Here is a 21,526-nt window from a genome sequence, read left to right as displayed (position 1 = left end):
CAGCCCAAAAACTAACCAAGGGGAAAATGAATTTACTTTGGGAACTCTCCAACAATTTTTAGGACAAATACTTAGTTATTTATACTTAGTTAGGGGAAAAATATCCTTAGTTATTTTTCTATTTTTCAGTGAATTTAGTTTCCTAGAATTTAAAATATCCTTTTAATAATTTTATATAAAAGGGGGCTATGTTGAAAAGAATCGCAAAAGTACAGTAGTTTCCTTTTGTTGGAACTGGGCAAAACGCCGCGGCACGCCACCGCAAACGTAGTCACCCACATAGAAGCTCCGAGCATCACCAGATCTGCAACACCCAGTTCCACGGCCACTCCGAAACGGCTGCCGCAAGGCCTCCACATGCCGTTAGGCCAAACCCAAAAACACATAGGAGTGAAGAACGGCGGGAGACCACACAAGCCTTGCCTCAACCAACCGCCAAGATCGCACCATGCCGTTAGGCCAACCGGTTACCCCCAGGAGTTGGGTCCTTGTTTTCACATTGGTAATTCATTTTCTCTGGTAAAAATGTCAACTGCCATCCTTTTCATATGACAGATGGGCCAAGGCTGTCAACCAAGGTGGCGCGGTGTAATTGGTGTCCAAATTTCTGCTAACTAGTAATTACCCCAATATATATATCACCGGCCATGATGTCTCAGATAAACCATCAGCATTTGTCACATCTCGAACAAAAATTCCAACCGTCCAGAGGAGAGGAAACCAATTGGTCAAAAACAAGATCTCCAACAAGATCCCATATGCCCCACGAATTCAATTCTTGCTCCAAATTTCTCAACGTAGTAAAAACGTTGCCAACCATTCATACATATCGGTTTGGAAAAGTAGAGACATAAGAAAGTTACAAAATGACTTGCAAGTTTAATTGAATCCCCGCAAATTACAATCAAATATTTCAAGCTTCGGAGTCACTAAAGATTTGCCTAATCGTTAATTTCAGAATTTCGGAATTAATCGAGGTGTTCGCAAGTTAATTTGGACATCCGGCTATAAAAAATTCCGTTCATGCATCTCTCTCACTCAAATACACTGAAGCATGATGGGATGTTTGGCTTTCCATTGAGGAACCAAAAAAAAAACAAAACAAAAGACTGAGCCCAGTGGCAGAGTAAGAATTTTTCCCCCGGGGGCCGGCTTGGTAGACATATAATTTTTATCGGAATATATACTTATTATATCACAAAAATTTTGCTTTCCAATATATTACATTTTGTACATTTAAATGATTCCAACATAATGAAGTTAAAGTATACCAATCATTTTTGTTTTTTTCTTTAGACTAAACTTCAACTATCACGTACATGTTTATTTTTAATTTATGAAAAAATTTGAGAAACAAGAATGCAAGATAACCGATTTTTTTATCAAATTAAACCAAAATTATTGAGATTATAAGTAGCTATATACGAATAATTATAAAAAAATATATTCAAAATCAGGTATATACGGAGTATGAAATAAAAAAATTAAAATTCGGGAGCTTGGGGAGCCGGGGCCCCCCGGGCCCAATATAGCTCCACCCCTGAGTCTGAGCCCTTGTTCTTTTCCCATCTTTGAGAAAAGTATTTTACTCTCTTCACGCCTGCACGATTCTCAATAACTTTCTCTATCTACCTTTCTTCCCTTTTATTGGTAGCTGGACAACCGGAGTTTCCTTTCTAGAAGTTCTTGACTACTACTAGTAATTATACTATTATCAATGTTTGCTTTCAGTTGGCTTTTGCCTATAAGAAGGGTCTCGTATGCCCTTTCGATATCATTGCAGTTTTTTTCATTGTTCCTGTCGTATCATTCTTCTGAGTTTAGTAAAATTTTCTTTGCATTTATTAAAAGAAAGCTTATATATATTGAATATGAACGAGATAAAAGACGTGGGGAGAAGGCTCAAAGAAGCCTGTTTGAGTGGGAGTGTTGCAACGTTAGAGGCATTGATTGAGGACGATGAACTCATCCTCGACCGAGTTAGCTCCCTCTCGGGTTTCTACAGTGACAGCCCTTTGCATGTAGCTGCATTGCGCGGTCATTTAGATTTCACAAAAGCCCTTCTGTGTCGAAAACCAAAACTTGCCACCGAGTTAGACTTGCAACGACGTTCGCCCCTCCACGTGGCTTCTGCTGAGGGCCACGTTGAGATTGTACGAGAGTTGGTACATGGGAACCTGTTCCCCCACCTCTGCTTCGCTCGTGACCAAGATGGTACTCACATTTATTTCTCTTTCCTATGGTTGTTTATACTGGTAGTTTTTTTTTTTTTTTGCCCTCTCAAACAAAACGAAGTCGTCGTTGCTTCCCATGTGAATATCGTAGGCAGAGTAGCAGACAGAAGCAAAATGCCATGTCCTTTCCCATTGACAAAATAATAGAAAAAGTCTAAAACCACAAATACATTCACACACAAAAACGCAAAAACACTCACAACTCATATGGGTTCCATGCACTAGCATTGGCGTAGACAAGATTTTTATCCTGGGGGAGCCGGTTTTGTAGACATATTTTTTGTCGGAACGTATACTTATTATATCATAAAATTTTTGTCTTTCAATACATTACATTTATACATTGAAATAATTCTAGCCTAAAGTAGTTAAAGTATATCAATGTTTTTGTTTTTTTTTCTTTAGGCTACTTCAACTATCACATGTTTATTTTTTATTCATGAAATAAATTGAGAAATGAAAATGTAAAATAACTAGTTTTTTATCAAATCCAACCAAAATTATAAAAATTATAAGTAGTTATACATGAATAATTATCAATACTATTCAAAATCAATTATATACTAAATAAAAAATTTAAAACTCAGGGGCTTGGGGACTGAGACCCCCCGGGCCCCAACATAGCTCCACCACTGCACACTAGGGGTGTGTAGTGTGGATAGGGTCCACATATATTATGAGTGTTTGTGTGAATATGTTTGGTAGTCGTAACAAAATTGCAAAATAATAAAGCTCAAAATGACAGCCTCCCAAATCCGTCCAGATTCACATGCACGTAGCTTTCAAAGCCAGGGACCAAATACACGTTGCTTTAGTTTTATTTTGCTTTTGCACTGGTTGTAATTTTTTTTTTTTATTTCAAATATAACTGAGATGAGCACCAATATATGTTGAATGAAATTAATATTGAAATACGACACAGTATAACAGTTGTAAATGAAAAGGCGCGTAAATCGGGTAAAGTTTCAATTCTTGTAGACAACAAACTATGAGTTACAACAAATAGGTCACAGAGCACCTACAACTAAGGCCAGAACAAGTAGCTTAAGGGTGTGCAGGTCTTAGGTTCAAGCTGATCGCATAGAATAGCGTCGACGTTAGAGAGAGAGAGAGTTGGGGCAGGTGGGTTCCTCTCCCCCCCTCTCCCCCCCCCCCGGTATCTGATCTCTTCCTTCTCCCTCACCCCTCCGTCCCCCTTCTGCCTAAGCTCTCTCTCACCTCTTCTCTTGGGTGAGATTCCTTCCTTTGAGAGGGAGTTCTCCCCTCTCCCCATTATATTTGAACACAGGGGGTCCAGATCTAGGATTCTAGATTTGGGTCTACAGAACCAGCTCAACAGCGGCGATGGTGGCGGCGTTCAGCAGCGGCTTCGGCTTGGAATCTTGCGGCGGGCACGTGCTCAACTCGTGCGGCGGGTCTATCTCGAGAATTGCTCTTCCCATACTTGGCCACTCCCTTGACCACTCCACCCACCCTCACGAATGTGATCGATGGGTCCAGCTCCGGCGTTTTTGGTTCCTTGCGGCTTTTTTGGTTTTTGTTCTGTTGTATTTTTGTTTTTGTTTGTTATTTTAGTTTGTACTTTGTACTTTGGACCGATAGTGTCCTTTTATTTATATACATGATATGTTTCTGCTTTGATAAATAAATAAAAAAAATAGCATCGACATCCCTAATAGTATAGATTCTGTCAATAGTTTTTGGTCCAGACGAGGTTTTCGCCACCTCCATTTGTGGGCCTTACCATGCATGCATTGCAATAATAAACCATTTAGCTTGTAGAGCCCGCAGAGTAGTGTATTCACGCAAAAAATTAATTTGATTGGACATCGATAGATATATCAAAAATTAAATTTTGCTTTATGAATGGACGACCTAGATTCTGTCAATAATTTTTAAGTTAAAATGTTCATGACTGTCTATTTTAGAAACCAAAATTTAATTTTTTATGTACCTATTGATATCCAATCAAGTTGATTTTTTTTATATGAATACACTATTCTGTGGACGCTATAAGATAAATGATTCAGATTATCGCAATGAATTAATGCGTGGTGGGGTCCACAATGGGAGGCGGAAACCCCATGGCCTTCCTCATCCAGAAATAACTTATTTTTCCCCTAATAGTAGTCTAACGTACTAATAATTGTCAGTCTAGCTCTGGCCGAAGTAGGAAAAAAATAAACTCTTGTAATTGAACATTTAAAAAGTATAGTTTTTGAGAGATTTTTGAAAATGTATACTCCAACAGGTAGAATCCCTCTCCATTTGGCGGCCATAAAAGGGCGAGTCGAGGTCATACAAGAATTGCTTAGGGCAGAACAAGATTCAATTCATGAAAAACTAGACAGAGGAGAGACTGTTCTACACTTGTGTGTCAAATATAACAAGTTAGAGGCTTTACAAGCACTAGTGCAATATCTGCAGAGCAATGACAAGGAGTTGAGAATGGAGATTCTCCTCAACTCAGAAGACCATGATGGCAACACTATCTTGCATTTTGCAGCAGCCCTTAAACAAATCGATGTAAGTATTTTTTGTATACATGTAGTCACCCCAGTAAGAGCATCTCCAACCATGCTTCAAATCTCCATATTGAGGTAAGATTTTATAATTTATCCCCTATTTTCTTCAATTTTTTGTACTTTATGAAAGAAATTTAAAGAGACCCATCGTCTGTTTTAGAGATTTGGTCTCTAAATGGAGACTAAAATAGACGATGGTCTTTCCAAAATTCTCTCATAAAGTACAAAATTAAGTGTGAAGTCATATAATTAGGTTTTGCCGTGGGTTTTTCTTTTTTGAAAAAGAAATAAATGCTTGCTTCAACTCTCTTGTGGTATGCAAATCCAAGACATTACGATATTAAATTTTCTTGATTTGAAACCTACCATTCTCTAAATTGCATTTTTTTACGGTATTTGTAGAAAGTATTAATTTTTTTTTCATACTCGTAAATACCTAGTTGAACCACATTAATTTTTAAAAAATTTATGTGTTCGAATGAGTCTTGGAAAAATTTTATTTCCAAATGGTCATGTAACGCCCCCAATTTTGGAAACGTTAAAGAAGGCAATTTCATTGAAAATCTAAATAGAGTTTAGCTCAATATTACAACATAATTCTTCCAAGAATACTTTATTAAACAAAAGGAGGGTAGACTAGGGTTGCTATCTACTGCTCCGTCTCTTCTTCCATTCTGGCCCGCTCCTCGGCTCCGAAAGCTTCCAAGGTATAGTGTTCACCCTGTTCATCTATGAGGTCTGACACATTATACCGGCGTCGCCACCAATATAATATGTCAGGGTCACCAAAGGTAACACCGTGAGCTTACAAAAGCTCAATAGAATAAACCCTACCCAATGACTCATAACTTACAAACAATAAATTATAAACGACAAATAGTAACAATCACACATCCACATTCACTATTCAAGCATCGTTGGTGTCCATGTTTTTCTGTATTTCTCCTACGCAACTCATCGTAGACCGTGTCTCCATTTTCACTTTTCATAACCAAATCAACATTTTCAAAATCTGTTTCTAACACACCCAACCTCGGTTCCGCCGTTCCGGTCTCCCGAGTATCCTCACAATGGTTCCGCCGCACCGGGTTCCCATTGGCACACTTTGCATTGGCTCCTCTCCGCGGATAACCAAGCCACACACCCAATCTCGGTTCCGCCGTTCCGGTCTCCCGAGTATCCTCACAATGGTTCCGCCGCACCGGGTTCCCATTGGCGCACAAAACACACACCACACAATGGGCTACCATGTCCGGCCACATTGCGGTTTCCAAAACATTTCACCTTTTCAAAACACGCCTTTTCGTTAACCACACCCTAGGTGTCATGTTTCTAACTTTCTCGATTTCCGTGTCACGTTTTCATGCATAGACTCCGCGGTAGGACTTTTCACAAAAATAAGCATAAATCATTCATTGAAACTACACTAGCAAGATCATTCAACTCAATATTACTAAGCATGCTCGAAAAGATCAAAATATGAATACTTCAAATCAAGCGTTAAAATCTTATCTTTCGAAAATCGTTCTATCTTACTTTTTGAGAAATTCAATACAACATATGTTTATTTAAGACAAAGTCATTTATCTAACATGCTCATACCTCCATTAGTGAGATAAACTTATTGACAATCATGCATTTTAAACGATAAGCTTATCTACTTGAAACCAAACAATAAATAATCTTATCTACGATATTGATACTTTGAATCAAGAACATGCTACTTTCTAACATACGATTCTATACGTAGAGTTTAGGGGACAAGGGGTTCTACTTATAGTTAGGGAAGTGAGTAGAGAAAATCTACCTTGATCCGAAACTTAGTCGGGGCCGAATAAGCTAGTTGGAAGTTTTCTACGGACGGTGAAACTCGCAAATCTGGACCAAACTTTGGATGGCAGTAACTCGGTCAATATTTGGCCGAATATGATCGTTCTTGGGTCGAAATTGAAGCTCTCGAAGTGCTCTACAACTTTCGTGAAGGAAGTTGATCCTATAAACTACTTGAGGTAGGAGAAAAATGGTGATAAATGAAGAGACAGTATGCTGTCTGGAAATGGAAATCCGAGATTTTTACTGAACTTCGGATGCCAATAACTTTGTCATTTCTTCACCGATTGGGATGGTTCTTAGGTCTAACTTGAAGGTTTCGAAGTGCTCTGCAACTTTCCCGAAGGGAGTTGGTTCTAAAAACTACTTTAAGCAGGAGAAAAATGGAGATTCGTGAAGGGCAGTAAGCTGTCTGAAAAATGGAAATGGTTTCTAGAGAGAAGTGAGAGCAAATGAGTGAAGGTGTGAGTTGAATGGAAGGCATTGGGTGCTATTTATAGCCAACACTTGAGCTCCTCCTCCCTCCTCTATGGCCGGTCCCCCCCTCTCTCCTTTCTCCCATGGACATTGCTCCATTGTCATGTTCAATCAAGCTTGAAAGCATGCCAAGTCTTGTCTTGTCCAATCTTCTTAGGCTTAAGGCTATAAACTAACTAGGATCTTATGCTTTCTAGGGTAAATCTAGGTAATCATGGCAAGTCTTACAAGTCTAAGGTAGGGTTTGATTAGGCTAAGGTATAGCCTTCAATGTATGGTCAATTTTAGTCTAGGTTTGTAGTCAAAATCTAGGGTAATAAGGCTAGGATTCTATGCTAGAAAATTGACTAGAAATGAGTTGTCTAGTCAATTGGGCTTAAGGCTAAAATAGGGCTAAAGAGGTAGCTTGGAGTGTACAACACACAAGCACACACTACACTCTCCCTCCGCTCTCTCTCTCTCTCTCTCTCTCTCTCTCTCTCGTACCAAGTATATATATCTAAGCAAAATCTAGGAAAGTAAGTCTAGGATTATTAGGTTTAAGGCTAGAACATAGGTATGCATGCATGGCAAAGCTAGCCTTGCTTCCTTTGGAAGCAAAATGATGACTCCCTTAGTATGACTTGTCTTGTCATGCTTATTGGCAAGTCAAAGGTCTATTAACCAATGGATAAAAATTCCCCTAATAATTATGGACCAAGAGGTAAAAGAATATCGGTAATAATTTGATATGACTAGTCATGGGAATCTATTGTCCAAGGGATAAAAATTCCCCTAACAATTATGGACCACGGGGTAAAGGAATATTAGTACTCCCTCCGTCCCTTTTTAAATGTCCTGCTTCGTAATTCCAACTTATTAAAAAGACATCATCATTATACCTTTCACATCAACTTTTTCCTCCACTTTTCCTACTTACCCATCATCATTACACTTTTACTCACTTACTTTTTAAAATGGAATCTACTTTTAGGGACAAAATAGACAATTTATCAACTTTTACCCATTAACTTTACAAAATGGACACTTATTAAGGGACAACCCAAAATGGAATACCGGACTATAAATAAGGGACGGAGGGAGTAATAATTAGGGTTTGAAATGACTTGTCATGGGGTATAATGATTACCCCTAAAGTCTAAGGATTCAATTAGGGTTCGGGGGGTTCAAAAGGCTCCAAGACGGTCAAAAAGGTCCAATTAGGGTTAGGGTAATGTAACTAGGTGAATCGGTGGTCCGGTTCCACCAACTAATCGGTTGGATGCTAATTCTACTTGCCAAGTAGGATTTCTAGCCAAGAAATATAATTTAAAGATTTTATCTAACTCGTTAGGAAAATATACAAGTGCTTTTATAAGCATACTTGTCTTTAAAAAATGACTAGATTGTCCGGCGTGAAAGATATAATTTTATAAGTCTCAAATCTAATTATGACGGATTATTAAAATTAAAAAGAAATTTTTAGTAGCAAATCCAAGTAGTTAAAATAAAATTTAAATATTTAACGAAATTTTTATTTACCAAAAATCAGGGTCGTTACAGGTCAGGTTTAGTTCCAATTGATGGGGGAAAGAATTACAAACCTTGTAAGAATGGAGAGAGAGAGAGAGAGAGAGAGATTTTGGAAAAAGGGGGGGGGGGGAGGGAGAGAGAGAGAGATTGATTTTGGAAAACAAAAAATTATTGGGCAATTGGGGATTCAAACCTTGGTTCAGGTGCGTCAAGATATGTTACATTGCCACCAGACTAGCAATAGTATTGTAAAGTTCCTCAAGTCTTTTTATTTAACCTTATTACAAGTTTTTTTATTTTTTGGTTTTTTCGAAACGGGGGTGGCATGTGCCACCTCCCCCACTAACTACCTCTGCCCCTGACCAGACCATTCAAGTCATCTGCAGTTCTTTCTCGGTTCTACTTTGATAACAGAACAATTCATGTTTTAAATCTCATCGATACCATCAATTTTAAAGGTCAAGTTGAATATTTGTCAACAATTAGAGTCATATTTTACTGCTGCAAGCTGTAGTTTTCATTCCTTTATCCCCATTTTAACATTTTTGATTGGAAAAAAGAAAGAAATAAAATGATCTCTCGACTTGGTGCAGTGATAATTACAACTAAAAGTCTTAAGAAGCTTTTGGTCAAGAATTTGACTTCTACCCATTTACTATTAATTCTTGTGTTTGACCCCTGTCATGGAGTTCGATACCAACAAAAAAAAAAACCTGGAAAGGAAAAGCTAGTCAGAACTTTCCCAAGCTTTAATATTGCTTTTAACTTCTGTCCTTTAATTTGGATGTGCAGACCATAAAATATTTGTTGGAAATAAAGAGTGTCAAAGATCGAGCCAATGTCAAGAATCAAAACTGTTTTACTGCTTTAGATATTGTGGAGCACTGCCCTGTCAGAGATCTAAAAACCATGGAAATCAAGGAGTTACTTTTACAAGCTGGTGTTCATAAATCCTTCTACATGAGGCCGGATTCCAGCCCTGGATCACCACCCGATAATCCTCCTACTCCTCCTCAACCTTGGTGTAAAGCTAGAGATTGGATTTATATGTTTTGGAAAAAGTATTTCAAGTTTGACCATGGCTGGCTCCAACAGGTATATTATTGGATGGTTGGCACACACACATATGGGAATGACTTCGGCGGCTCCCCTCAAAAAGGAGATACCATAACTTTTGGTATAACCGAACCATTATAAGCATAACCAAAACCAATTATATGTATAACCAAGGCATATCCAAAACCAATTTCTTGGTTATACCTTGTTATGCCTTGGTTATACATATAATTAATTTTGATTATGCTTGTAATGGTTCAGTTATGCCAAAAGTTACGGTGCTTCTAAAAGGAGAGGAGACACCAAAGTCATTCCCCACACATAATCTCTCCCCTCTCTTTCTGTCAAGTTCCCAAAATTGATACAAATACATGCACTTACATATATGCATAGTGAGAGCATCTCCAGGAGCCTCGCTCTAGAGAAAAATTGGACAAAAATGGCGAGAAAACCTTGAAATCGTAGACCTAGGAGGCTCGCTCCAACCTCGCCACTCTGAAGGGGAGCTACTGTAGCTCGCCCGGTCCAGCGAGGTTTCAGAGCTCGCTTGCTCTGACTTCGTCTCTCTCTCTCTCTCTTTTTCCCATCTCCCGGCTCTTGCACACCATTCATTTTTAGATCCAAAAGGAAAAAAAGCCATACAAAAGCTAAATACGTCGTCATCTTCATGGAAGCCGGTTGCCGTTGTCGTCGATTAAGCGGTGGTGGAGCTACCATTATGGAATCGACTACTTGAGGATGACGCTGGCGAAGATCCGGCATGAACAGAGTGAAGAAGGAGGGCGAAGGTGGTGGAGATCGGGTGGGTTTGCAGATTTCGGAGAGATAGAGATGGATTTTGTATTTGTGCATTTGGTTTCTAGGTTCTGGGTTTGCAGAAAATTTCGGGGAGAGAGAGAGATGGGTTGAAATCTGGTACATGTGGAGTTTGGATAACTTCAAAAGCCTAGGCTATTGGGTACCCATATGTTAAATGGCTAGCTAATGGGACTTTTCCTAAGCATTTTGGCTAGAATTTCTTTGAGGCTCCTAGAGATGCTCTTATAATCATTCTCACACACACATTCAATCAAATCATTCACTTCTTTTAGAAGCAAACTTCAGAGTGCTCATCACTTTTTTTTTTTTTTTTGAAAACGGGTCTGTATGATGAGCACTGTTGTACTTGAGACATAGTAGTCCTTTGTAGTCACGTGACAATTATGGGCTCCCAAATGTGTTGGGCCTCTCCCATGCGGTGTTTTGCCCCTTGTTTTAATTGGAGTCATTGGACCCTCCGTTAGTGGACACCAAATCGATCCTGAATTAGTCGGTACTAGATTGGGTCGGATATTGAGTTTAGAAGAAGAAAGAAAACCACTTTTTTGCAGTAATATTCATGACCCAAAATGATATATAAATACATCTTCCATGCCAACAGGTACGTGGCCATTTAATAACAGCAGCCACCCTGACGGCAACCGTGGCTTATGACTCTATTATGAGTCCTCCTGGTGGTTTTTGGCAAGATTCCGATAATGGTCATACGGCGGGAGAAGCTATTCTGGACAGTTCTCACAGTCCCTATTTCGCAAGATACTTGGTTATTAACACCGCAATGTTAATAGCATCGTGTATCACTATTATGCTGGCCTTGACTGGATTCCCAATCCACAACAAGTTTCTAATATGGGTGTTGGTATTTACTGTGTATATCACACTCTCGTGTATGGTTGGAGCTTATGTGCTGGCAATCATAGTAGTAACCCCAAACGTAGAGGATGATTTCAAGCTCTCTTTGAAGATCTCTGTGGGATTGGAACTTTGTTGGATGGGAATATGTGGATTTGTTGCAGTGCTTCACGCATTCCACTTCTCGGTGTGGCTGCGGAACAAGTTTCGAAACCTCGTTACAATATATAGAAGTCACAAGTGCATGGGAAACTTCTGCTAGCTAGTCTTTGGGTTTGTGCTTGTGGTTCGGGATAGTTGTTGCAGACTAGCTAGAGGATCTGGTGTGGTCGTCAATCATTGGTAAAGATCGATAAATGTGTGATTGAGACCCGTTATTTGTATGATCAGTGTGTGTAGTATTTATGTAATTTGTGTGTGTCCACTAGCCTATGGTGTGTAGTAGTATGAAAAAAGCCCGAGTCTTCTTTTTGTATTTGTTTGTATATAAGGTTGTTCATGGATAACATGTACTATGGTTTATGAGTATTTAGTTCGTTGTATATTAATTGGAAATGGTCAAATTATGGTTACTTCTAAAAACGGATGCAAGATTACTTGATATATAGTGAATGAATGCATATATAATAAACAAATTTGTAACCAATAGGCAAAGACGGAAGCACTTGTGGGCTATGGGGGGGCCAAGGCCCCCAAGCAATTTCGGTTTTGTTTTGTTTTTGGTTTTTTTTATTTTTAAATTTTAATAATATGAATACACGACCAATTGGGAAGTATTTTCAGCGATTGGGAAGTTCAAACAACATTTTCAAGAATAGAGTTTAATCATTCTGAGCACAATGTCGTTTGGCATCCATAATTCAAACAATTGGGAAGTATTTCCAGATTGTGTCAATAGTTGATTGAGACTAGAAGGCAACCTGCTTACTTGTTTACAGAATGGTGGTACTTATGCTTACTCTTCATAGTTCAGACCCCTGCGCCATTTAGGAAATCCTGATTTCGTTCTTGCCGATAGGGACGAATATATATATATATATATATATAATTGGAGGAATGCTACTATAATACTAGGGAACGTCTGGAATTTGAGCTAGCGATTGCCTGTACGGCTGTACATAGAGACCTTCTTCCAGTCGCCACAGGTGCAGTGTCATGTTCACATGCAGTGGTATTACTGGGGTATATGGTGGAGATTTTGGTTCAGTCCGTGTAGAGATTAGGAGAAACGTTCGACAAAACCCTTGTTCTGTCGGAAGAACGAATGAAACACGCTGTTGACATTTGGGGATTTTGTGAGTGGAGATCGATTCTATTTTGATTCCTTTTTTTCAATCTTTTTATGGGCTGAGGATGAAAGTAATTTTTAAAGCAACAGTGGGGTCAAGGGAGTAAAAATGGGGTGAAAAACTATACCTATCTCTGTGAAAAACTAGGAAGCAGTGGGGTCACCTGCCCACACTTATCTCACAACCCCTCTGCTCTTACTGTGGACTTGAAGGCTGTCGTCACCAAAGAGGTCCCTCAACTAATGTATGCTCAAAAGGCTGCTGTTGTACATCCCGCAGCAAGCATTATTTCGTTCCGCCACTGGTGGTGAACATCAAATGAAATGATTGATGTAATGTCCCATTATTGTGATTGTTCGAATGTAATTCTCCTACCGATTCACATAAGGAGGAAAAACAGGAAGGGAAGAACATGTGAAATACACCTTTGGGGGGGGTTTTCCTTTCTCTTTTCTTTCCTTCAATAATGCTAATTGCACGATTGGAAGTTCTGATAAGGAGAGCCCGAAGTTCATCCACCACACCAATTAATCACCCATTAACATATTATTGTGCTGCAAACAGAATCTTCCCATTACCATTGGAAACTATTACAGAATATATAATGGAATCTGTGTCATAGGCCATGGTTTTTGATAACACCAATCCTTACAACTTGCTTGAATTTTCACCTGGCTATTGAATACATTCAAGAAAATTTCAATCCGACGCACTTTTAAAGGAAGAAATCTCAACGTAGTGCGAATTTTACTTGAAAACTCCAGATATGTATCAAAGAAAACTAAAATCAGGCCGAAAGAAACCATAACTTCATGAAATGTATTACGAGTTAAAAAAAAAAATACAATAATCAACAATATCAGTCTTAATTTGAATTCATAACTTGTGTAAATCAATTCAGAGCATGTGTATATCATGAGTTTTTCGATCTTGACATTATGAATTTCCATGCAAAAGATAGATATGGTAATCATTTAGTTTTAATCCACTTTTGCATTTTAGGTTAACATTTCGACATTATTAATGAGAGCCTTTCATTGCGATGTTTCAAAAAAGTTTTCTAATGGGGGAATAACACCAAATTCGGTTTCTTTGGGGCTTTGTCTTAGAAGTACCATTTACAAATTTCTTGTAAACCCATTATAAATTGCATATTCGATTACTGTTACTTGTCTGTTTTGAAACATGTTTGTATGTTTGATTAATTCCTTACAACTTGCTTAAAATTTCTCGGCAACGTCAGTATTCACGAAGACGATCCTTTACTTGCCGGCATTTGTTGTTCTAGTTGTTCTTCCGGCTCAGAGAGAAAATGTTATGATCACCCAAAACGATTTGCCTGATCTGTTTTAGATTGTACAAGTATGAGATTTTGCTGTCAAGTAGGAGTGTTAATTGGAAATTAGCAATTGCTTGGTGGCAAGAGCTCGAGTCACAAAATTCAGTCTCTCTCCTAAAGTGAGTAAAATCTGCCTACTGATGTCTCCCAGACCATGATGATCAAAATAAAAAATGTCTCCCTCACCATATTATAGGATGAGATCCTCGAATCCATGTTTCTACCCCACACTGAAAGTTCACGAGGCAATATATACATATGTATAAATAAATAAAAATAAATAAAAAGAAGAAGAAGAAGAAGAGACACTATCACGAGGCTCCCACAACTATAGTGGTCACCGTAAGGTACCATTTGAGGAGCCAACTGTTGCGATTTTATCTCCCATAGGGTATATTTTTTAGGCAGGTTTTGAGGCAGGCCAAGTCGTTGGCAGCATCAAGCATTGTAGGCCTAGTCGAGGGTGAGTTCTGTGTGCAAAGAATCCCTAGCTCGGTTAGCTCTTCGATTGCAACTTCCGACATTTTCTTCAGTTCTGTTGCCTATTTACACAGCAAGAGAGCTAAAGACTGGACTAGCTAGGAGGGTTGGAAACGACCTTCATTTGATATGCATAGAGGATCCCTTTGAGACTTCTCAAGATCTGTGTCTAGTTGACTTGCTCTTTGTTTCAGAACTATGTGGTTTGTATTCATGTTGGGTATTCGCAGTGTTGCTTTCCCAACTAACGCTATCATCGTCCTGGACCGTCATTTTCCCTAATATTTAATTACTCGCAAGGATGAGCAGTTGCTCATATCCCGTCCCTACCCTGGCCAATCTTGACGAAAGCATCTAATCACACCACTTCCTCAAATTTTGCCACTGATGAGCAGTTGTTCAAATTACGTCTTCTCCTAGAATCGGATTTATCATTTCGACTTCACTCATCTTTCCGAGGTTTCTCATGCAATTTACCGGTTTTTCACTATCACTACTATTACTATTTCACCACTATTATGGTATTTACTACCAATAACAACACTAGAAAATCGATTGCGAAAATTCTCAAAGTAACAATCTACTTTACAACCTTCACCCGCCACCAAAACACTTTAAGAAAATTCTTAACACCAAAAAAATAAAAAATAGGATGTCGACTTTTCAACAATTGCGCCATTGAAAACTTAGGGGGCGTACTGTCCCTTTGAGGGGCAACACCGTAATAGCCCGAAGTTCATCCACCACACCAATCACCCATTAACATATCATTGTGCTGCAAGTGTACCAAAAAATCATTGTGCTGCAAACAGAATCTTCCCATTATTACCATTGGAAATATTTATAATGGAATCTGTGTCATAGGCCATGGTTTTTTTTACAACACCAAAATAAATTGCTTGTTTGATTACTGTTACTTGTTTGTTTTGAAACGTTACAACTTGCTTGAATTTTTTTTCCCGCGACGTTAATACGCATGAAAACAATCCTTTGTTTGTTGGCATCGATCATTTTAAGTTTTTCTTTATGCTAACCCGAAATGATTTTCATGATTTGTTTTAGCTTGTGACAAGCTACTTGTCCAAGCATAAGATTTCGCTATGGAGTATAATCAAAATAGCAAGTGTTACTGGAATGAGTGCGAGTCTTAAAATCCACTCTCCCTAAGAAAAGTGGGAAAAAAAAAAATAATTGCCCACCGTGGTAAGGCATAATTGTGCATTCAGTGGCATAATCACTAACATAGGATGAGAACCAATTTAACATCTCCAAACTTCCCAATGAAATTTGTATCCATATCTCCTACCCAACATTGAAAGTTCATGGGGCAGTAAATCTAGTAATATAAAAGATACCCAGCGCACAAGGCTCCCATTATTGTATTCGTCGCCAAATCCGTACTGATACAACAAATGTCAAACTACCAGTTTTTGCACGCTAGTATGGTTGCCAACAGTAGAAGATGAAATTCCAAGAGTGGAGGCAAATGTTGCGGTAGTATCCCCCATGAGGTACCGTTTGAGGCGATCCAAGTCATCGGCAGCATCAAGCAGCGCAGGCCTAGTTGAGGGTGAATCCTGAGATCAAAGAATCCCCAGCTTTGCCAGCTCTCCAATTGCAACTTCCCACATTTTCTTCACTTCTGGGGTCTGATCACTCATCTCTTTCACCAGCAACGGGTCCACAGCTCTCTCTATCTGTCCGTGGTAATGGCTCTCAACCCATTTGTGCAGGCTTAGTCCCCCGGCAAACATGTTGTCTGTCGGTCTCTTCCTGGTCACCATCTCAAGAACTAGGATGCCAAAGCTGTGAACGTCTCCCTTTATGTTCATGTTTGATCCCATTCCATACTCCGCATTCAGTAAACATTACAGTAGAACATAAAGAAGATTTAAGAAAAAACACCTATTAATTGATGATGTGTGGTAGTAGTGACAAAAATTTCAATCCAAACAATATATAACGATGTCTAATACTTGTTTCTAAGTTTTATATCCATTTCAATCAATCAGATGTAATGGAAAAGGAGAACTATGTACCTGGTGCAATATACCCAATGGATCCACACACCATATTTGTAGTAGACTTTCCAATATTCTCAAAAAATCGACAATTGTTTCCCCCTCCAACCGTCATAACCAACCTCGCGATCCCAAAATCAGATACCACGGCCGTCATGTTGTCATTGAGAAGAACATTGCTCGGCTTCAGATCACAATGTATGACTCTAACCGGAGAGTGGTGGTGCAAATAAGCCATCCCTTCCGCTATGTCGCTGCAAATATTCACCCTCTGGATCAACGTCAAGTCTGAAGACCCTGAAGTAGACAAACCAGTCCCAGAGTGCGGATAAAGCCGACTGTCCAAACTTCCATTCGCCATATAAGGAAGAACAAGGGCCTTGAAATCGGGTTGACTACAAGTCGTTATGTTCCTTATCAGATTCCTGTGTCGAATCCTCTTCAGAACTTGGCATTCTCTGTTGAAACTCTTTGTGGGATTCCCTGCCTGCAACCGTAGCACTTTAACTGCTATGTGCATCCCATTCAGAAGCACTCCCTTGTAAACACGCCCAGAGCTCCCCGACCCCAGTTTCCTCTGCTCATCTGTTAGATTTTTTGGCACTTTCCGGGGCTGTCCAAACCTCTTTTGGTATCTTTGTTATTTCAACTTCGTTTGATTGTAATGGGTAGGTTCTTAGAAGGTAGTTTCTCGCTTGATGTTCCTCCCATTTTCTGAGCCAAGTTGACCGTTGCGAAATTGATCCAATTGCGTGAGAGGTAAAAGCATTGCACGGCATCTCATGCAAGCATTATTGAGTTCAAAAATATTTTAGTCTCCGTTACTGAATTAGGGGACTTTCCTTGCTTATATTCTTATATACATAACATACATTACCTTAATCTTAATCGTTTAAGGTGATTAGGTGATTTACTTTCCCCTGAAAAATGGAACACGTTTTCCCCCAAATCAAAAGATTGTCTATTATTCCTTTTTATATAAAAAGGGGTGGACGACCACTCTGTTTTTGAGGCGTGAGAGTTTTTCTTATAAAAACAAAAGAAAGGGTTGCACGATTTTTTTTTGGTTTTTCGGTGGAGGCGAGTTTGATGAGTTTGTGGCAGCCCACGTTCTTTCGTTCTTGAATCTTCGAACGTTTTATTTCAGGTTGTCTGGATCACGCTTTTCATCATATCATTCATCCATTCTTTGTGTTGTTTGCTACTATGGTCGAATCTTTTGGAGACTGATTTGGAGCCGGTTGAATCCGAAAATCGGGCGTGAAGTCCGTGGTGCATCTATTAGATCTTAAAGAAGCTCAGGGAGCATCGGAGATTGGCGAGAATAGGTAAAGGTTTGGGTAAAGTTTTTACTATTTCGCAATCTGTACTTCTTTTCGATTAATAGAATAAAACAGTAGTGTTAGGCCGTGGTTTTGGCTTAGGGTTATTTAGGACCCTAAGTTTTTCGACGTAAATCGTGCATCTCTTGTCACATTTTTTATTCTACTGCAATATTTGATTTTTGGTTTGGATTAATCAAGATAATCAACCCGTTCTTCTATATTAATTTTTTCACTAAAAAAAATTGGTTTTTTTTTTTTCAAAATTCCTATTCACCCCCCTTTAGGAGTAGATTGAACGCTTCCGCATAATTTCAATCAAATCCTCCAGTGACATTAAACAGTTCTTTGTATGTTTTTTTTTTTTGTTTTGGGTAATTAACCATTTTATAAAGCAAACCAACCAATAACAAAGGAAAATCCCAAACATACAACGGGAACCCAGGCAGAACTAACACATTCCTAGCTGCCTAGGAAAACCAGTAAACAAAACCCAACAAAGAAAAGATTCACAGAGAAAATATGCAAAAATTAAGACTCCAAGACCGAGCTAACAACCTTGTACCATCACGAAGCCTCAAGCCTTTCCACGAGCAGATATTATCACTTTTAAGTACCGCCATACCATCATACGATAGACTAACAAGAAGGAAACTGATAGCGCAATGACAATGCATAATACAATCAAGAAAGCAGTCAAAAGAAACCGTTTTATTTTGCTTTTGTGGCAGTTGGGGATACCCGGAATCGATCCACAAAGGTTCCCGTTTTGCAAAAACGATGAGTTTGTGACAGAATCAAAGATGCCACCAGAGGGGATGGTTCCAGATAATTGGTTTACGGAAAGATTGAGAAATTTAAGAGTGCGGATATTACTCAAGCTTTTTGGGATTGTTCCGAATAAATGATTCCCTGAGACATCAAAGACCTTAAGGTTCTTGAGATCACCTAAGGATTCCGGAAGCTCCCCTTCAAGAAGATTGTGTGATATATTTAGCAAACTCAAGGCAATGCAGCTTGATATCCGTGGGAAGACACGACCGGTGAACCTATTCGACGAGAGGTCCATTTCTTGAACATTTTCCAATTTGCTGAGTTCAATTGGCAAATCCCCTTCTAGAAGGTTGTGGGAAAGATTGATAAATATTCTCATCTCGCGTAAACCCGAAATTTCCAGAGGGATATTCCCAGTTAAATTGTTATAGGACAAGTCTAGCGTGTAGAGATCTCTGCACTGTCCTAAACTTGAAGGAATTGATCCCGAGAGAAGATTATTATTGAGAAACATAGAGTTTATTTGGACCAAATTTCCTAGACTTTTTGGGATCTCACTGGAAAATTTGTTGTTCGATAGATCAAGAAGACCAAGGTGTTGGAACTGTCCTACTGCTGCTGGAATCGGTCCGCTCAATGAATTGTGGGATAAGAACAGTTGCTGCAAGTGTGCTAGCTGACTGATCTCTTCGGGAATGGTTCCACTCAAAAGATTGGATGTCAAATTCAGCAGCGAGAGATGGGTAAGATTCGACAAAGTAGGAGGAATTGATCCCGTGATATTGTTTTCTTGCAGCAAAAGAGATTCAAGATAAACACATTTCCCAATAGAAGTTGGGAGTTTTCCACCTAGTCCCATACCTTCCAATTCAAGCTCTACCACACTGGTGTAATTACAAAGGGCAGTGAAGAAAGGATCAAGATTAGAGTTGTTTTCAGGACTAATCATGGGATTAAACGATAAATGGAGAAACTCAAGGTCAGGTAGACTTTCCACTATCTTTGAAGGCAATTCACCAGAGAGAAAATTATACTCCACATCCAAACTTACCATGCTCGTAGCATTGGTGATCGAAAATGGGATTTCCCCGGTGAACTGATTGTTATAAAAATTGAGGTTCCACAAACCCCGGCAGCTTCCGATTTCCGGAATATTCCCTTCTAGGAAGTTGAAGGAAAGGTCTACATTTTTCAATAGAGTGCAGTTAGAGAAGAAGGAAGGTGGGAGTTTACCCGTTAGTCTGTTTTGCCGGAGATCTACCACGGAGAGATTGACAAGAAGGGAGAATGTATCTGGAATCTGGCCATGGATATTGTTCCCCTCCAGCAACAGGTGTCGAAGGTCTCGGAGGGAGGAGAATTCCCGTGGGATTTCGCCAGACAGGTGATTATTCACAAGCTCTAGGACTCTGAGGTCGGTGAGGTTTGAAATGAAAGGAGAAAGCGGCCCCACAATTCCGGAATCATTTAGGTTGAGTTGCCACACGCGGTGGTGCTCTTTGTTGCACATAACACCGGTGAAGTAGCAAACGTGAGTGGAATCATTCCAGTTGGAAAGTCTGGAATTTGGGTCGGCCGTTATGGTCTTTTTGAACTCCAGAAGCGCAGCTCTATCGGTTTCTAAAGAGTGGTGAACAGAAAGAGCATGTCTTGAGATTATGAAGAAATGTTGCAGTAGAAAAAGGAAGATGGTTCTCCGGAAAACCATGTTGGAGAAATTTGGAATCCCTCAACGATAGGTTTCTGTTATGAGACCTCTATATCGATCCTAGGTTCATGGCGTTACATGCTGTATTAATAGACCTAGACTCGGCTGACTAGCATAGCTAAGCTTATTCCAGATGGGTTGATGAAGTGGGAGGAGATCTATCTGAATGAATTAGTCCAATTTAGCTATGATTCGCAGGGTGACTAATCAATCATTTCTTTGTGGGGTGACTAATCAATCTTTAAGACTTGATGATGCAACAAGCAATCTAAGGGAGAATAACAGTTGACAATGTTGAAGTGCCGGCTTGGGGTCGTCTCTCTTTGTCTAAGGGTTCTGGATTTGGTTAGTCTGTCGAATGTAAAGGATTGGAATATCATTTTTCTCCTTTGTGATCCTGAACCTAAAATGTTCTTCCAAAATTCTCTCATAAAGTACAAAAAGTTGAAGAAAATAAGAGATAAATTGCATAATCTCTCCTCAATATGGAGATAGATTTGGAGCATGGTTGCTCTAACATGACTAAAAAGAAGGACTAGACCCAGGGGCGGAGTCAGGATTCGGACGCGGGGGTGGCACCGTTTAATGAAAATGGAGTTACATGATACACGAAAAAAATATGAAGAAAAAAAATTAAGACTCAAGTCATTTAATTAGGTTTTGACGTGGGTTTTTCTTTTTTGAAAAAGAAATAAAGGCTTGCTTCAACTCTCTTGTGGTATGCAAATACAAGACATTATGATATTAAATTTTTTTATCCAAAACCTACCATTCTCTAAAATGCATTTTTTTACAGTATTTGTACGAAGTATTAATTTTTTTTCATAATCGTAAATACCTAGCTAGTTGAACAACATTAATTTTTAAAATTTTTATGTGTTCGAATGGGTCTTCGAAAATTTTAATTTCCAAATGGTCACGTTCAGTTCCAATTGATGGGGGAAAGAATTACAAACCTTGTAAGAATGAGAGAGAGAGAGAGAGAGAGAGAGAGAGAGAGAGAGAGAGAGAGAGAGATTGGAAAACTGGGGGAAAGAATTACAAACCTTGTAAGAATGAGAGAGAGAGAGAGAGAGAGAGAGAGAGAGAGAGAGAGAGAGATTGGAAAACAAAAAAAATACTGGGCAATTGGGGATTCAAACCCTGGTTCAGGGTGCCCCAAGATACATTACAGTGCCACTAGACCAGCAATAGTTTTGTGTAAAGTTCCTCAAGTCTTTTTATTTAAACTTATTACAAGTATAATTTTTTTTTTTTTTTTGTTTGGATTTTTCAAAACGGGGAAATG

General features: G+C 39.1%; 1 protein-coding gene and 1 pseudogene across 1 annotated transcript; one reads left to right on the top strand and one right to left on the bottom strand.

Annotated features, from left to right (window-relative positions):
- Positions 1-1,831: 1,831 nt before the first annotated feature.
- On the top strand, positions 1,832-11,813 carry LOC131312070 (ankyrin repeat-containing protein At2g01680-like). The gene is made up of 4 exons (XM_058339801.1): positions 1,832-2,214; positions 4,486-4,760; positions 9,371-9,673; positions 11,055-11,813. The coding sequence occupies exons 1-4, from the start codon at positions 1,872-1,874 to the stop codon at positions 11,565-11,567; spliced, it is 1,434 nt and encodes a 477-aa protein (XP_058195784.1). The 5' UTR covers positions 1,832-1,871; the 3' UTR covers positions 11,568-11,813.
- Positions 11,814-15,738: 3,925 nt separating this feature from the next.
- On the bottom strand, positions 15,739-20,639 carry LOC131312069 (putative leucine-rich repeat receptor-like serine/threonine-protein kinase At2g24130; annotated as a pseudogene).
- Between the last annotated feature and the right edge of the window lie 887 nt (positions 20,640-21,526).

The sequence above is a fragment of the Rhododendron vialii genome, chromosome 12a (assembly GCF_030253575.1).
Source record: "Rhododendron vialii isolate Sample 1 chromosome 12a, ASM3025357v1".
In the NCBI taxonomy this organism is placed as follows: Eukaryota; Viridiplantae; Streptophyta; class Magnoliopsida; order Ericales; family Ericaceae; genus Rhododendron; species Rhododendron vialii.
Note: the sequence above shows the minus strand (reverse complement) of the source record. Positions and strands in the feature narration are given on the sequence as shown.